Genomic DNA, 14,043 nt, shown 5'->3' with positions numbered 1-14,043 from the left:
GTGCTAAAAAGTAAATAAGATATCTGCCTATTTTAATAAAAACTTGAATCAACAGGATTTCAAAAGCTGATGGATTTTCTTGTGCAGAATGCTATTTTTTAGATATTCAACCAAATACGTGAATAATATAATAATATCAATAATATTTAAAATCAATCAATTTTTTAAAAACTCAAGTCAAATGAAAAAGTGAAGAAAAAAAATCTAAGGGAGGTTTTGTGCAGACAAAACAACCAAACAACAATATGATTAACTCATTATCCAATCAATGTAGGATTTTTTTCATTTACTGCCGTTTATTCTTGGAGCATTACAGTATAACAGTTCATAAATACATTCCCCCCCCAAAAAAGTCTCTGTCCTGAGATGTTTGCTTGGAAGCTGTATTCATACTGCCCTCTGACAGACTCAGTACTTGCTCCTCCTGCAGTGGATGATGGCTCCACATCAGTGTTCAATATCATTGCAAACACTTGACCACTAGTTGCTCACATATCAGTGTATCACTTTGGCAGTTGTGTAACAGATGCGACTGTAAACTGTGGGTGAGTGAGAACTAAAAAAAAGCAAAAACTTTGACCACAAGTGTGAAATGTAGCTTCCTACAAATAATTGCTCCCTTGCGTTTGGGGTTGACGTGAAGAACTCATCCAGGAACCACTGCAACTGCTCCTCCTTTGCCAAATATTCATACCCAGGATTAATTTTGGAGACCTTTTGATAGTTTTGCTGATTTATATTCTAATGAGAAAAGGGCTTGACGCAAACCCAGGCTTTTCTGGCAGAATTATATCCTGTGGTTGGCTTTAGCAAGCCTTGGCACCCTCAGAAAGCCTAAAGAAGAAAACCAGTGAAAGAAGAGAGTCATGGATCTGCATGAGAGCTAGATTATGAAATGATGGATGAACGGATGGATGGCTGGATTTATTTTTCTCCAGACACTCAAACCTTTTCTCCTCTAAGCTAGTATGACAGAGCGATTATTTATTTTGTGCCACCAGCTGGCACTGGTTTCCATTTCCATGTCATATGCACTCCATACCAACGCCTCTGTACTCTCCAAGAACATTTAATAAGATCCTCAAATTTTCACCAAGTCCCCCCAGTAAGATTTATAAAACAGTTTGTGATCCAAACTGGCAAAAATTAAAAAGCTATCAAGTTATATAAAGGTATATGACAGATGCACGGAGATTTATCCAGATTTATATTAGAAAGTCCCTCACATCAGCAGCTGTTTTATTAAAAATACCATGCAGAATACTGTGTCGTTTTCTCTAAGAGTCTTGAGTTGCTTTAAGTCAAGGTCCTTAAACCCTCATCTGCAGAAAATATCAGTTTCAAATTGACGTTTTAAAAACAGCTGATTCTCTGATGCCAAAAGATCAACAGGTATCAGAGTTTGAACTCACACCAGTGTTCCTCATGATGCAGAATCCATTAAGTGAGGGGTTAAACGTTTGTGAGAAAAAAAAAAAAACTCTATTAGGAGAAAATGGGGACGAAAAAGCACGCCCTTGCAGTTTAGTGACAGGAAAATCTGGGTTAAAGTTTGCAGAACTGTCCACGTGGCACGAAGACTTGCAGCTGGCTCTGACACTGTGGGCTGGTTTGAAGGCCAGAACTTGTTCCATGGTGGTTCACAAAGCTGTGCCAGAGGATGCCAATGTGTGATACTTCAAACCAGCACTTTCTACTGAGGCAAGCATTTCAACAGCATTCAACTAACGAGGATAACCTGCTGCAAACTGGTTCTAATAAAAAACAAACCAAAAAAAAGAAATATTTTCAGGAGAAGTCTGTTTGCGTTGATGTGATGGGAGTTTTCTGGCAATTATTCAATTTTAAGTAGGTTAAAGTTTAAACTTCTTTTGATGCTCCCCTTTCTAAATATCTTTAAATACTCCCAAATTAAAGAAAAGTAGAATAGAGCTGCATCTATGATCCTTTGAACTTGTGGGGAGCTTGTATTCATGCTTGACAACGTTGCTGCATGCTCCTAATGAGACGACGGAGATCCCAGATCTGTGTGAGACCATCCCTGAGCTGTTGTACAGTCTGAGGAGCAACCTGGTGGCGCCTAATGGACCAAATATAATGTCCCAGAGATGTTCTATTGGGTTTAAATCAGGGGATCATGAAGGCCATTCAATTGTTTATATTCCTTCATCCTCCAGGTACTGCCTGCATACTCTTGCCCCGTGAGGCCGGGCATTCACGTGTATTAGGAGAAAAACCAGGACCTACTGCACCAGCGTAGGGTCTGACAATGGGTTCAAGGATGATTATGGCAGTCAGAGCACCATTTCCTAGGCAGTAGAGGTCTGTGCGTCCCTCCATGGATATGCCTCCCCAGACCATCACTGACCCACCACCAAACCTGTCATGTTGAACCACGTTGCAGGCAGCATAACGTTCTCCTTGTCTTCTCCAGACTCGTTCACGTCTATCACAGGTGCTCAGGGTGAACCTGCTCTCGTCTGTGAAAAGTGGCAGACTTGCCAATCCTGTTGTTCTTGAGCAAATGCCAGTCGAGCTCCACGGTGTTGGGCAGTGAGCACCGGGCCCACTACAGGACGTCAGGCCCTCAGGCCGCCTTCATGAAGTCTGTTCCTGATTGTTTGGGTAGAGACATTCACACCAGTGGCCCTCTGGAGGTCATTCTGTAGGGCATGTGAGGGTGTGCCATCCTGGAGAACAACCTGTGCAACTTCTGTAGGGTTGAGGAATCGCCTCATACTGCCAGTAGAGATAATTACACAAGCCAAACTCAGCATGAGTGGAAAACCAGCCAAAAAAGATCAAGAGGGAGAAACTTGAAATGACCTCCACATGTAACACCAGTCCTGTTTTGAGGGTTTTCTAATTGTTGCCACTGAAGTGCACCTGTTGTTAATTCCATGAACACCAAAACAGCTGAAATTGATTAACGAGGCCCTCAGCTGCTTAACCAACAAGAAAATTATCGGACAGCTTTAATTCAATTCATGCCAGGCCCAATAACAAAAGTGTTCCTTTACTTTTTGTGAGCAGTGTTTTTTCTTGGTTTAATGTTTCTTGCTTTCTTTGTTAAACATTTTAAGAATGCCTTGGTTTTTAATGTAGCATCATAAATAGTCAGTTTTAAACTGAATAATAAATTAATATAATAAAATAAATCTCACATAAGATTGAAATTAATCATGTTTTCACCCAAATGTGTATAAAACTGAAGTTCACTATTCTAGCAAGCTTCAAAAAAAAAAAAATCCCGTAGGTAATATGAAACTAATTTTGAAGTCAAATTGACCCTCACTTGGTAAACACAAAATAAATGTGTCACACGTAATAATCTTTTTTTATTGCATTTCCATTTTTTGACAAAAAATATCCCAAAAAGTTCATAATTTTCCTTATTTTAAGTTGCGTCTTTATTCATGTGAAGCAATTGATGAAGTAAAAGAGGTTTTCCAAACCAAACTAGTGATATTTTAGGTTAGAACGTTGACCCAAATAGAGTTTGTTGAATCAGAGATCAAATCCAATTGTGAATTTGAGGAGTGAAACAGAAGTAATTCAGTCTTTTGGCAGTGAGCTGCAGCTAAAAGTTTAAATCAATTCAGTGTTTTCTTTTGATCAGGTTTATATTAAATTAGTTTAAGCATCTGGCATGGTCTTGGCAGTACAATCATAACTAAAAGATCTCAGTGTGCTTTTAAAATAGATCAAAAGAATGATCAGACTGGGTCTTCAATATAATATTTTATCAATACTGACGTGACTTGTAAATACTAACATTTCTTTCTTGACCTTCTCCAACAGATCTTTCCTCCAAGTGTCCATGTGGCAGAGTTTGAGTCTATAAAAAAGGGCTTTTAGAGATTAATTGTATTATTCAAGCACCATTTGGCTTGTTATTGACACCCTCCTTGCAGAGAATTTCCTAAAATCAATCATTCTAAAAAAGAAATATCCAGCCTTGGCTGCTGGAAAGACTCTTTTTTTCTTCGTGCTTCCCAGAAACCAAATGAAGTCTGCCTTCCAGTTTTGCCACAAGCTCCTTTAAAGGGAGAACCCCTGTTGTTGCTGAGAAAAGTTACTAAGATGCAGCTGAGGGAACGTGTGCTCGGAAAGAAGTGGGTCTGTCACTTGAAATGAAGTAAGCCATTCATTTTTGGCGATGAGCCCCTCCAGTCACTGGAAAGTATCCATAGTTCTTCACTTCACCAGCTGTGTGGACGCACACTCATTTCTTCCTGACAACAGAGAAGCCAAAAGTAATGGGCTGCAAGCTGAGGTGCACCCGCACAATAATCCTCTTTGAAACTGTTCAGATTCCAGTAAAACTGAGCAGCAGAAGCAAAATGGTTCAGACGCATTCTGTGGTTTATTCCAACAAATAAAAAATGTTGTGAGTTTTTACATATTTGCTGGCCCTGGTTTCAACTGACCTGATTTTAGCCATAAATGGATGCAGACACGCTTTGCTTTTTGGTATCAGCGTTCAGAGTCCAATCTAGGAGAATTCCATTTAAAGCAACAACTAAGAAGGAGCTCTAATTCATTGAGGTAAAAAGGTAAACCTCATCTCACAGCACGGAAATAAAAAAATATTTTATTTATTTATTCTTTTTTTGTTCTTAAGATTTAAGAAAAAGATTGGACTGATTGGAAAAATAAATATAGTATATTCAAAAGTTTCAGTTCACGTTTTCTGTTTAGAATCTAAACAGACAACTTGATCTGACAATATTTTCTCTTATTTATCTCTAGATTAATAAGAAAAAAATATTTTACTAAATTGAAGATTTGCAGAAAAATGAATAGAAATGGGCTCCCGTCTTTTTAAAACAACCCTTTTGATGTGAAGTATTGATCGAGAAGGAGGCAAGGCTCTCAAAACATGACGCATCATATTTTGACACATTTTCTAAAGAAATATTATTTTTTCAATTCAAAGTCCCAATCTACATAGTTTGCATTAAAAAAACATCATGTTTGCACATTTAAATTTGGATACAAGTAAAGTATTTTTTTTTTTTTTTTTTTTAGCAATGATGTAAAAATTTGAGTCATATATTAAATCTGGTTTTGAACTTTTCACTGCACATCTTATCCAGTTTAAATATCTGAAACCATCAAACTCAATCAATTACAACCTTCATATTTCCTGAAGAGCAAAACAGTTAATATAGTTCTCACTTTTCTTACTGTAATCATTTTCATCCAATAATTTACAGATCTTATCATTCCTAAACAATTTGGGCAAAAACTTCATGAAGTTGAGGGTCACAAAATGTAACTGAAACTTTTGTTTAACTGTAAAGTAAAAGTCAAGCAAAAGACAGGAAGACATTGTTTCTGACTCTGTCAGAGAACGTGGTGATTAACTACATGTTTGCACGGGTGCTAAATTGAGCAGGATGTACCAGCTGGGGGGCAGACGCGTTTACCAGAGACACGTGTTGGAGGGTGAGAGTCTTTGACAAATGCAAACTTTGTGTCAGTCCAGTCATCCTGTTATACACTACATCTGGAATAGCACAGAGCAGATCAACTTGTATGATTATTACAGTAAAAACCCTTAATTCCTATAGAGGATCAATTAGCAATACAAGTAAATTCAAACCACCAGAAAAATATTTAGAATTTACAATTCTCCCTATTTAAGAGGATTAAAGTGTACAAATGAGTTATTTTCTCTATTTGGTCTCAACAAGTTAGAATCAAAACCAAACCACAGTGGTGATGTCGTATCACGACTACATCACCGTCTTCCATGGCTCCCAGGCATTCCTGGAGCGAAGGGAAGCTTTTTGTCCCCTCAAAACCCAAAACTGAGCTTCTATTTGTATTCTGCTTCCATCCAGGATTTTGGTGTGTGTGGAGACACATTTCAACAAACTAAACTGACAGAAAAGTTTTAGGGCTGAAAATGAAAAGTCTCTTTTTATTTGTTTATTTATTTATACACCATGTTTGGGTTTAGAAATGGTTAATTTCAAGAAATTGAGCAAAAATTAAACAAAACTAGAAATGTAAAAATATACCTAACTGTAAAAGTAAATAACTGTACAAAGATACATCAAACTTAGGATAATAAATCATGACATTGATAGCAAAATTTGTATAGATCCACAAACACTTATAAATAACTACATTTTCACTCCAAATCATAAATGGACATATTACCTTTGTTTTCATACAACACACACAACACATTGAAACTATTGAATGGGAAGTTTGTCAAAACTTATTTGGTTATTTAAATGCAACCACTGGTAGCTATTTTATTATTTCCTTCCACCCACCTTCCAAACCCACTGAATCCATCTTGGGAGGGTCACAGGGTTGCTGGGGCCTATCCCACCTGCTGTTGGGCAAAGGTGGAGTACAACCTAGACAGGTCGCCAATTTGTTGCAGGTCTACGGCTAGCCTTATTATTTAATCCATATCCTTGTTATCAGGCTGTTTTAAGCCTAACTAGTAATGTAAAACACCTTGATATCATGGATATTGATTACATAATAAAAAGACTTGCCACACATTAACACACACACACACTCAGATCCAAATCTAGGGACAACTTAGGGACACCAACAAGCCCATGAAGGATGTTTTGGGAGTGTGGGAGGATGCCAAAGTGTCCTGAGAAAACCCACAGAAAACCTCTTTATAGAGGGGTTCCAGTCAGGATTCGAACCAGGATCTTCTGGAATTATTTCATTTTATTCAAAAACATTAACTGAAGCTCTTGCTTGTGTGACAAAAATGTGTTTTCATTGATCCTCACAGATCATGAAGGAAGTTTAATTCAGGAGAGCTTCCCTACAAGGTCACACGCTAAGCCTTCATTTTTCAGCAGTGGAAACAAACGATCAGTCCAAATCCCCTTCCTGCTCTGATGACTTTTTCCACCTTGTTGTGTAGCTACAGTTGTAATGGAACATCTCATGAAAAGGCACAAACCGTTCACAGCAGAAACTGAATCTTAAGAAAGTAAAAAGACCTTTGTTTCAAGAAAAATGTCTTATTTTTTGTCTTGGAAGAAAAAAAATGTCTTAGTGACTGGATTTTTTTTTCGTAAAATTAGAATTCTTGGAAAGACCCTTTAGTGCTTCACACATTACAGATGAAGCTTTGTTTCCTTTATCTAAAGCAATTGCAGAAAGTTAAGACAAATAAAACAGTGTATAACTATGAATGTATAAAATTGTGTAACTGTATTTTATGCCCATTTAAAAGATTATATAGAGGCTCTAATATGTGTTTTTACCTCTTTTTGCACCTGCTTTCTTATGTATTTCCAAACCTGTTTTTTGCAATATTTTGTATAAATGCAAATAAATAAAAGAGAAAAAAAGAAAAATAGAAAATACAGAAGTTTTTTTTTTTAAATCTTTAGCTGTTTTCCATGTCAAGTCATTTTACTGTCCCTCTATTTAAAAGGGATGGTAAATAAATTTCCAGCTCGAAACATGTCGAATTTATTGCTGCCACTGCAGTTTAGTGCCGCTGCTCTTGCACGTGTGACTAACATCTTTGTGTTCTGCGTGTGACCTCCCGCTGAATCATTTTCTCATTCCTCAGCATTAAAATTCCAAACCTGACGTCTGTCACACAAATCGGGAGGAAAAGTTTGAAGAAAGGGCCTCAAAGTTCCACAAATGTCCAGTATTTAGTCCTCCTCATCTCAATGATGGCATTGCTTCAAATAATTTCCCTCCTGCCGGTGCTTCTTGGCCCAGGTCTTAGGGACCCCTGAGAGCAGCAGAGCAGGTGTCTCCAGAAAGTCCTGAACAATGAAAGCACTGAAAACATCGGGTTCTCATTACCGACAAAATGCACATGCTCTGTGTCAAGTAAAGTTTAAACTCATATTCATCCACTGTTCAACACACCATCGCTCTGTGATATTCCAATGTGGATCCAAACCTCAACAATTATTATCATTATACTTAGAAAATAGCAGTTTTTGATGGTTGCTTTTAATTAATTAATTTATTATGTTGAAAATGAAGTCTACATTTAAAGCAGCTACAAACATTTCACAGAGAATGAAGATTCTATCAAATAAAGTTGCTGACCTGCTGAAGATGTTTCTGGACTGAGGAAACTTGTAAAAGGGACATTTGGGATATTTACCTACAGGAAGGCTGAATTAGTCTGGAATCTGATCAGAAACTATAGCAGAAATAATCTTCCTCTGTGTGGAGTTTTGAAATGCGAAACCTGATGTACTGAAAAACTTTAGTTCAGATGTACATTCTTCTTGTGAGATCTAGTTTTCTTGATGATGTCAGCAGTTGTCCTGGTAGTATTAATGTTGTTTTATGGTATGTGACAATAAATACTGTCAAAAAGTTTTAAATTGCACAGACTTTATTTAAAGTGAGAGTTAGTTATTAATTTCATGCAGATGTGCCACCAATCCTGTTTTATTACCGTACAGCAAATATTTAGATTTTATTTTTTCCAGACCTTTTCAAGAAATTTTTCCTAACTGGACCTCTTTAAATTTAAGTTAAAGGCCTCTATTCTAAACCCTTTCACTGCAAAAGAAGAACTCTTTAAACAGGGAAAGAACCTTAAGAAGAAACCGTAAGTCATGAAATAATCTGTCCATGCAGCAAGTAGTTTTTACTTAAAAAATCTTGTAAAATATGTTTAAAATTTAGAAACAATGAGTTCCACACAGCATTTAAATATAGAAAATATTTTTTGAAAAAAACAACTGTTTGATAGAATTACTAATTACCAAATACTCATTATTTTATGTCCTTGGTATTTCATTTTGATTGAGGTGACAAAAAACTAGTGGAATAAGTTGAAATTACTAATTTTAGAACAAAATATGAACATAATGAGAATCTTAGTGCATGATGGTCTATCTTAATAAATCCTCATAAAATCTAAAACTAGCACTTATTCTTAGAACATAAATCTGCATTTTGTTTACAAAACGATGACAATGAATATTAATTACTTGATGTTACGACCATTGTCGTATTTGTGTATGCTTTTTTATTTATTTCTTTCCTTTTGAGTGTTGTGTATGGTGTGAAAGTTGTGAAGAGGTTTTTTATGTTTTGTTTCAGGATCTGGATTGGTGACCTAAAACTTTATGGCTGCACTGGATTGAAGGGAAGAAAAAGTCTGGTTTCAGCTCAGGATTGTAGGATTAGACTTTAGAAACCTGGCATCTCCACTGCCCCACAGGGGAAGCTTTGGGGTGTGATTACTATGTCTGTCATCCGAATTAAAACAACTATGGAAAAATGTAAAATCAGTACATAAGTAGAGGTGGAGTTATATAAATGTACTCCTTTTAGACAATTAATAAAAGTCTTGTTATTTTAGCTAATAATCATATTTAATGAGTTAAATGTGACCCCAGCGTGAATTGTATGCAATTATTAGTAATAATTTCGCTAATTTCTTTTCAATTTTTTGTCAATTTTTCTTTACTGTTTAAACCTTTAACACCAAAGCTTCAGTGTTTATGTTCTTCGCACCTCTTTTCTCCTTCAAAATCTGCTTGAATTACGTTGATCGTATTGACGGTTGAAAAGTTACACTACGTTAAAGATTTTGTGTTTAAGTGTCACCGACGAGGCCTCAGTTGTTAAAGGGTTAATCAATGCATTTCTTTATTTTTGAAAAGAGCTTGATATATGTGTCTTTTTTTTGCTGTGTTGTCTTTCATATTGCTTAAAATAAACTAATAAATTAAACAAAATCTAATTTCAGTCTAATTTATCAAAATATATGAAGCTTTAAAACAGCATCCTTAAAATTGAACTAAAATGACAGTGAAATGAGAGTTTTTTTAGTTTTAAATCAAGTTTTTCCATTGTCAAGTGTATGGAGCAAGAAGATTGACTCATTAATGATCATTTTATTATTTCTATATGCTAGCTCAGGGGTCTGCAACCTGCGGCTCCAGAGCCACATGTGGCTCTTTTATGTCTCCATGGTGTCTCTCTGGCTGAACAAAGAAAAAATGATAGTAATTTTCAAAAAAATTAGAGTTTAGCTTCTTTCAAATCAAATCAAATCAAACTTTATTTATAAAAGCGCCTTTCATACTCAAGAGTAACCCAAGGCGCTTCACATTTAAAAACAAAACATGCACAATAAAAGCCCAACCCACCCTTCACACACACACCCTCCCCGTATCACATACACCCATGACCCCACACACAATGAAAAAAATAAATAAATAAATAAATAAAAATAATAAAAAATAAATAAATAAATAAAACTTGTAAAATAAACTTAAGGCTTGGCTCTGCTGTGAGGAAACAGTATTGAGGATTCTATCATACCAGGAGCCAGCTCGGTCAAAGGAACATCACCACGGCGCCCACCCCGACCGGAACAGCACGGAGTCCACTCCACAGCTGTGAGGCTGCAGTGCAGGACTCCAGCCGCCCCAGCAAGGGCGAGAACCACGGCAACGACCCCAGACCAAGCAGACAAGCCCTGATATGATAGAACCCCACAGGAAACACTGGGGGTAAAATGACAATAAGATAATAGAATTAAATACATAAAATGTATGTAAAATAAATAACATTGAAATTGAGATTAAATACATAAAATATTAAATAAAAATCATAAAGAAGAAAGATAAATGAATGAATAAATAAAATAAATGAATAAAAACTAATGTAATAAATAGGAAGATAATATCAACTAAAAGCAGCATTAAAAAGGTGAGTCTTGAGCCTCTTCCTAAAAACCTCTACGGTCTCTGCGGCCCTGAGACTCTCCGGCAGGCTGTTCCAGAGGCAAGGACCGTAATGGTAGAACGAAGCTTCACCATGTGTTTTGGTCCTCACCTTAGGAACAACTAACAGGCCGGTGCCGGAGGACCTCAGGGTCCGCGAGGGTTCATACTTTAAAAGAAGATCACTTAAATAAGAAGGCCCAAGACCATAAAAACATTTATAAACCATCAAAAGAATCTTAAAATCAATCCTGAAACGCACAGGGAGCCAATGCAGCGATTTTAAAACTGGTGTAATGTGTTCCCGCCCCCTGGTCTTCGTCAGAACTCGTGCCGCCGAGTTCTGTAATAATTGTAAGTTTGTAAGAGATTTTTGAGGTAAACCAGAGAGCAGGGCATTACAATAATCTAAACGACTAAAAATAAAAGCATGCATCAGCACCTCTGTGCTGGCAAGAGAGAGGAATGGGCGGACTCTGGCGATATTTTTGAGTTGATAAAATCCTGTCTTAACGACATTTTTAATATGAGGGATAAAATTCAGCTCAGAGTCTAAAAGAACGCCCAGGTTTCTCACAGAGTGAGAAGGTTTGAAATTATTAAGCGTTGGTAAAATTCTCTCTCTCTTGTCTTCAGGACCGATGATTATTTTAGCAACATGCTAACATTTTTGGCTAGTTTTTTGTCCACTGGAGGTTTTAGGCTAATTTGAAGTTTAGCTAATGTTTTAGAAAAAAACCCGATGTTTTCAGCTAATTTGTTATCTACTGAAGTTTTTTGGGGGATAATTTAGAATTTAGCTTCTATTTTAGCAACATGCTAACATTTTTGACTAATTTAGTTTACTGAGAAATTTGAGGCGATTTTGGAGTTTGCTAATTTGGCTTCTAATGAGTTTTTATGCTAATTTGGAGTTTAGCTAATATTTTAGCAATATATGCTAACATTTTTGGCTAACTTGTTATCTACTGGAGTTTTAATGCTAATTTAGAGTTTAGCTTTTCTTTCAGCAACATGCTAACATTTTTGGTTGATTCAAGTTACTGAAGAATTTTATGCTAATTTGGAGTTCAGCTAATAATTAAGTAACGAGCTAAATTTTTTGCTAGTTTGGGCTCTACTAAAGGTAAAAGGTAAAGATACGGCTCCTTCTAGGTTTTGATCAGTAGAAAACAAGACCAAATGGCTCTTTGACCCCTGTCCTAGTTCTTAATGAGGCAAAAACTTCAGTGGCACTAAGATAATAACTTAAAATTTTGTAAAATCTTTAAAAAATAAGGTTTTTAATTTTTTGAAAGAGTCACCTGTAGGGTTGTACCAGTGGATTTATTATCAGGTGTTTATTACTGAAATGTATCTTGTGCTTTCTGAATTTTTGGAAAAAAGTCACACTAAGTGCGAGCAGCAGGGATGAAAACTTTCCCACAGTGGGAGTTGTCATGGAAATTATACATTTCATTATGTCTCATCCTCTGAGTCTTGTTTTCTTATTGTCAGAACACCCTGAGCACAATGTGTAAACATTTTGATTTCATTAGAACATCTTGTTCATATTAGATATGGCATTTACGCTCCCGTCTGGAAGCTTCCGATTAACTGCTGATTATATGACTGTATAAAATGTGAGCGTCCTTCATCACAGATCAGAGCTCTGCAGACCTCTCCGCCATGCTCGCCAACGTGTACTTTTCTCTGCTCTGTTTAATAAACTTTCATGAAAACGTTTGACATTTCTTCATTTCATCGGATCAACAAATATTCCACCACAGGAGTGAGCGTCAAGAAACATCTGGTGATAGACCTTTTGCCTTGAAGAAGTTTGGAGACGGACTGAACGAGTGTCAATTTGTCAAAGCCAGTCCCGTTCAGGTGACGCAGAAGGCTCCGTAAATCACAGTCGTGCAGCACTTTCCCTTAATCCCCGGCGCATTCTTTATGGAGCACGTTCATCCAGCTTACCCCTCCTTGTGTTGCAGAGCCAGAAGCAGAGCTCGCCCTGGCCGCAAGTGTCTGAAAGCTGTTGGCTTTGGCAGGATGAGTCCGTCTGATGACTGAAAAACGTCACAGAACTTTTCTTTTTTATGCATTTTTCCAAAAAGTGATTTGTTTTAGATCAAAAACGGGCCAAACAGAATGTTATTCCGATTAGATAGGATATTTTGGTGACCTTATTTTCTTGATGCCAAAAAGGTAATCTTTCGTAACTTTGTCTGTTCTTTGGCCTTACCTGTTACATTTTTTCCCTTACCTTTCATCTTTGATTTAACAGTGAACAATAAAAACAGAGTGGAATCATACCGAGCAACAAATGTCAGGAGTTCCACTCACACTCACACCATGACACGGCTCTTATATGGGATCCAATTCCACTTGGTACCAGGAAAAGGACCCTCAGGGCAAATTTAAGAGTAACCCATTACTCAGTTAATTGGAGATGGCAGTTCTTGGAAAGGGGGACTTTTTGTGGTGTAGAGCCTCCCTGTTACATCTTAAACTCCTGTTACCTCATATCAAAGCAATTCTTCATCCAGCCTCTATAACATTTTGTTCACTTAACATGTGCTTCTATTTAGGCTGACCTGTGTGTCAGCATCTTGCTGGATGGAAACGTGGAACTCGGTATCTTGTTCAAGGGTACTCAGCGTGAGCTCCTGAGATAATTGAAGGACAAATACTGTTCCTCTTGAGTTGAAGCTGCAGCGCCATAAAGAGACTGATACAAATCTGTGTCTTGTAAAGAGGAATTCTCCTACATGACTGAGATTAGAGAAGCTTTTAATTCTTTTTTTCAGTTAAAATGAAAAAAACACTAATTTTAAGACAGTAAAAAGATCTTTTGTCTTATTTTCTGTCTTGCATAAAAATCTTATCAATAAAGTTTTTCAATAGCAAAATAATCCTAGTTTAAGAAACATGTCTTAGTGATTCAATTGTTTTCTTAATTATTTGTAAGATTGTTTTCTTACCCTATTCGCTGATTTTTTTTTTTTTGCTTATTTAGCTAAAATCTGCTGATTTATTTCTGAGGGATCTTGTTTTTAGTGCAAAACTTTGAGAAATTTCTGGTTTTACTTTTATTTGATTATTTTTATTAGTTGTTTTGATAGTGATGACTGCAAAAAGCAGTGTTTTTTTTATCTTATAAATCCTTAAATATGTAAATAATTTTCAACAATCAGAAAATATATCCTCTGAGCTAAAAAGCACCAGGATGATAGAATATTTAATTTTTAAAGTTTGATGCAGCCACTTTGAAATTATAGCTTGAAAAGTTTTTTATCAGGTAAATTATACCCACCTAAAGTTGTGTAGTATTTTATGTGTTACTATT

General features: G+C 36.4%; 1 protein-coding gene across 1 annotated transcript in view; it reads left to right on the top strand.

The window, feature by feature from the left end:
- Positions 1-12,127: 12,127 nt before the first annotated feature.
- agpat4 (1-acylglycerol-3-phosphate O-acyltransferase 4 (lysophosphatidic acid acyltransferase, delta)) overlaps positions 12,128-14,043 on the top strand; it is a 7,785-nt gene continuing 5,869 nt past the window's right edge. The window contains exon 1 of the mRNA XM_036215377.1: positions 12,128-12,902. Coding sequence (XP_036071270.1) covers positions 12,892-12,902 — 11 coding nt within the window. The 5' untranslated portion in view covers positions 12,128-12,891. The remainder of the gene's footprint in view (positions 12,903-14,043) is intronic.

This window comes from Oryzias melastigma, linkage group LG15 (genome assembly GCF_002922805.2).
Source record: "Oryzias melastigma strain HK-1 linkage group LG15, ASM292280v2, whole genome shotgun sequence".
NCBI lineage: Eukaryota > Metazoa > Chordata > Actinopteri > Beloniformes > Adrianichthyidae > Oryzias > Oryzias melastigma.
This window is presented reverse-complemented; position numbering and strand designations above follow the sequence as displayed.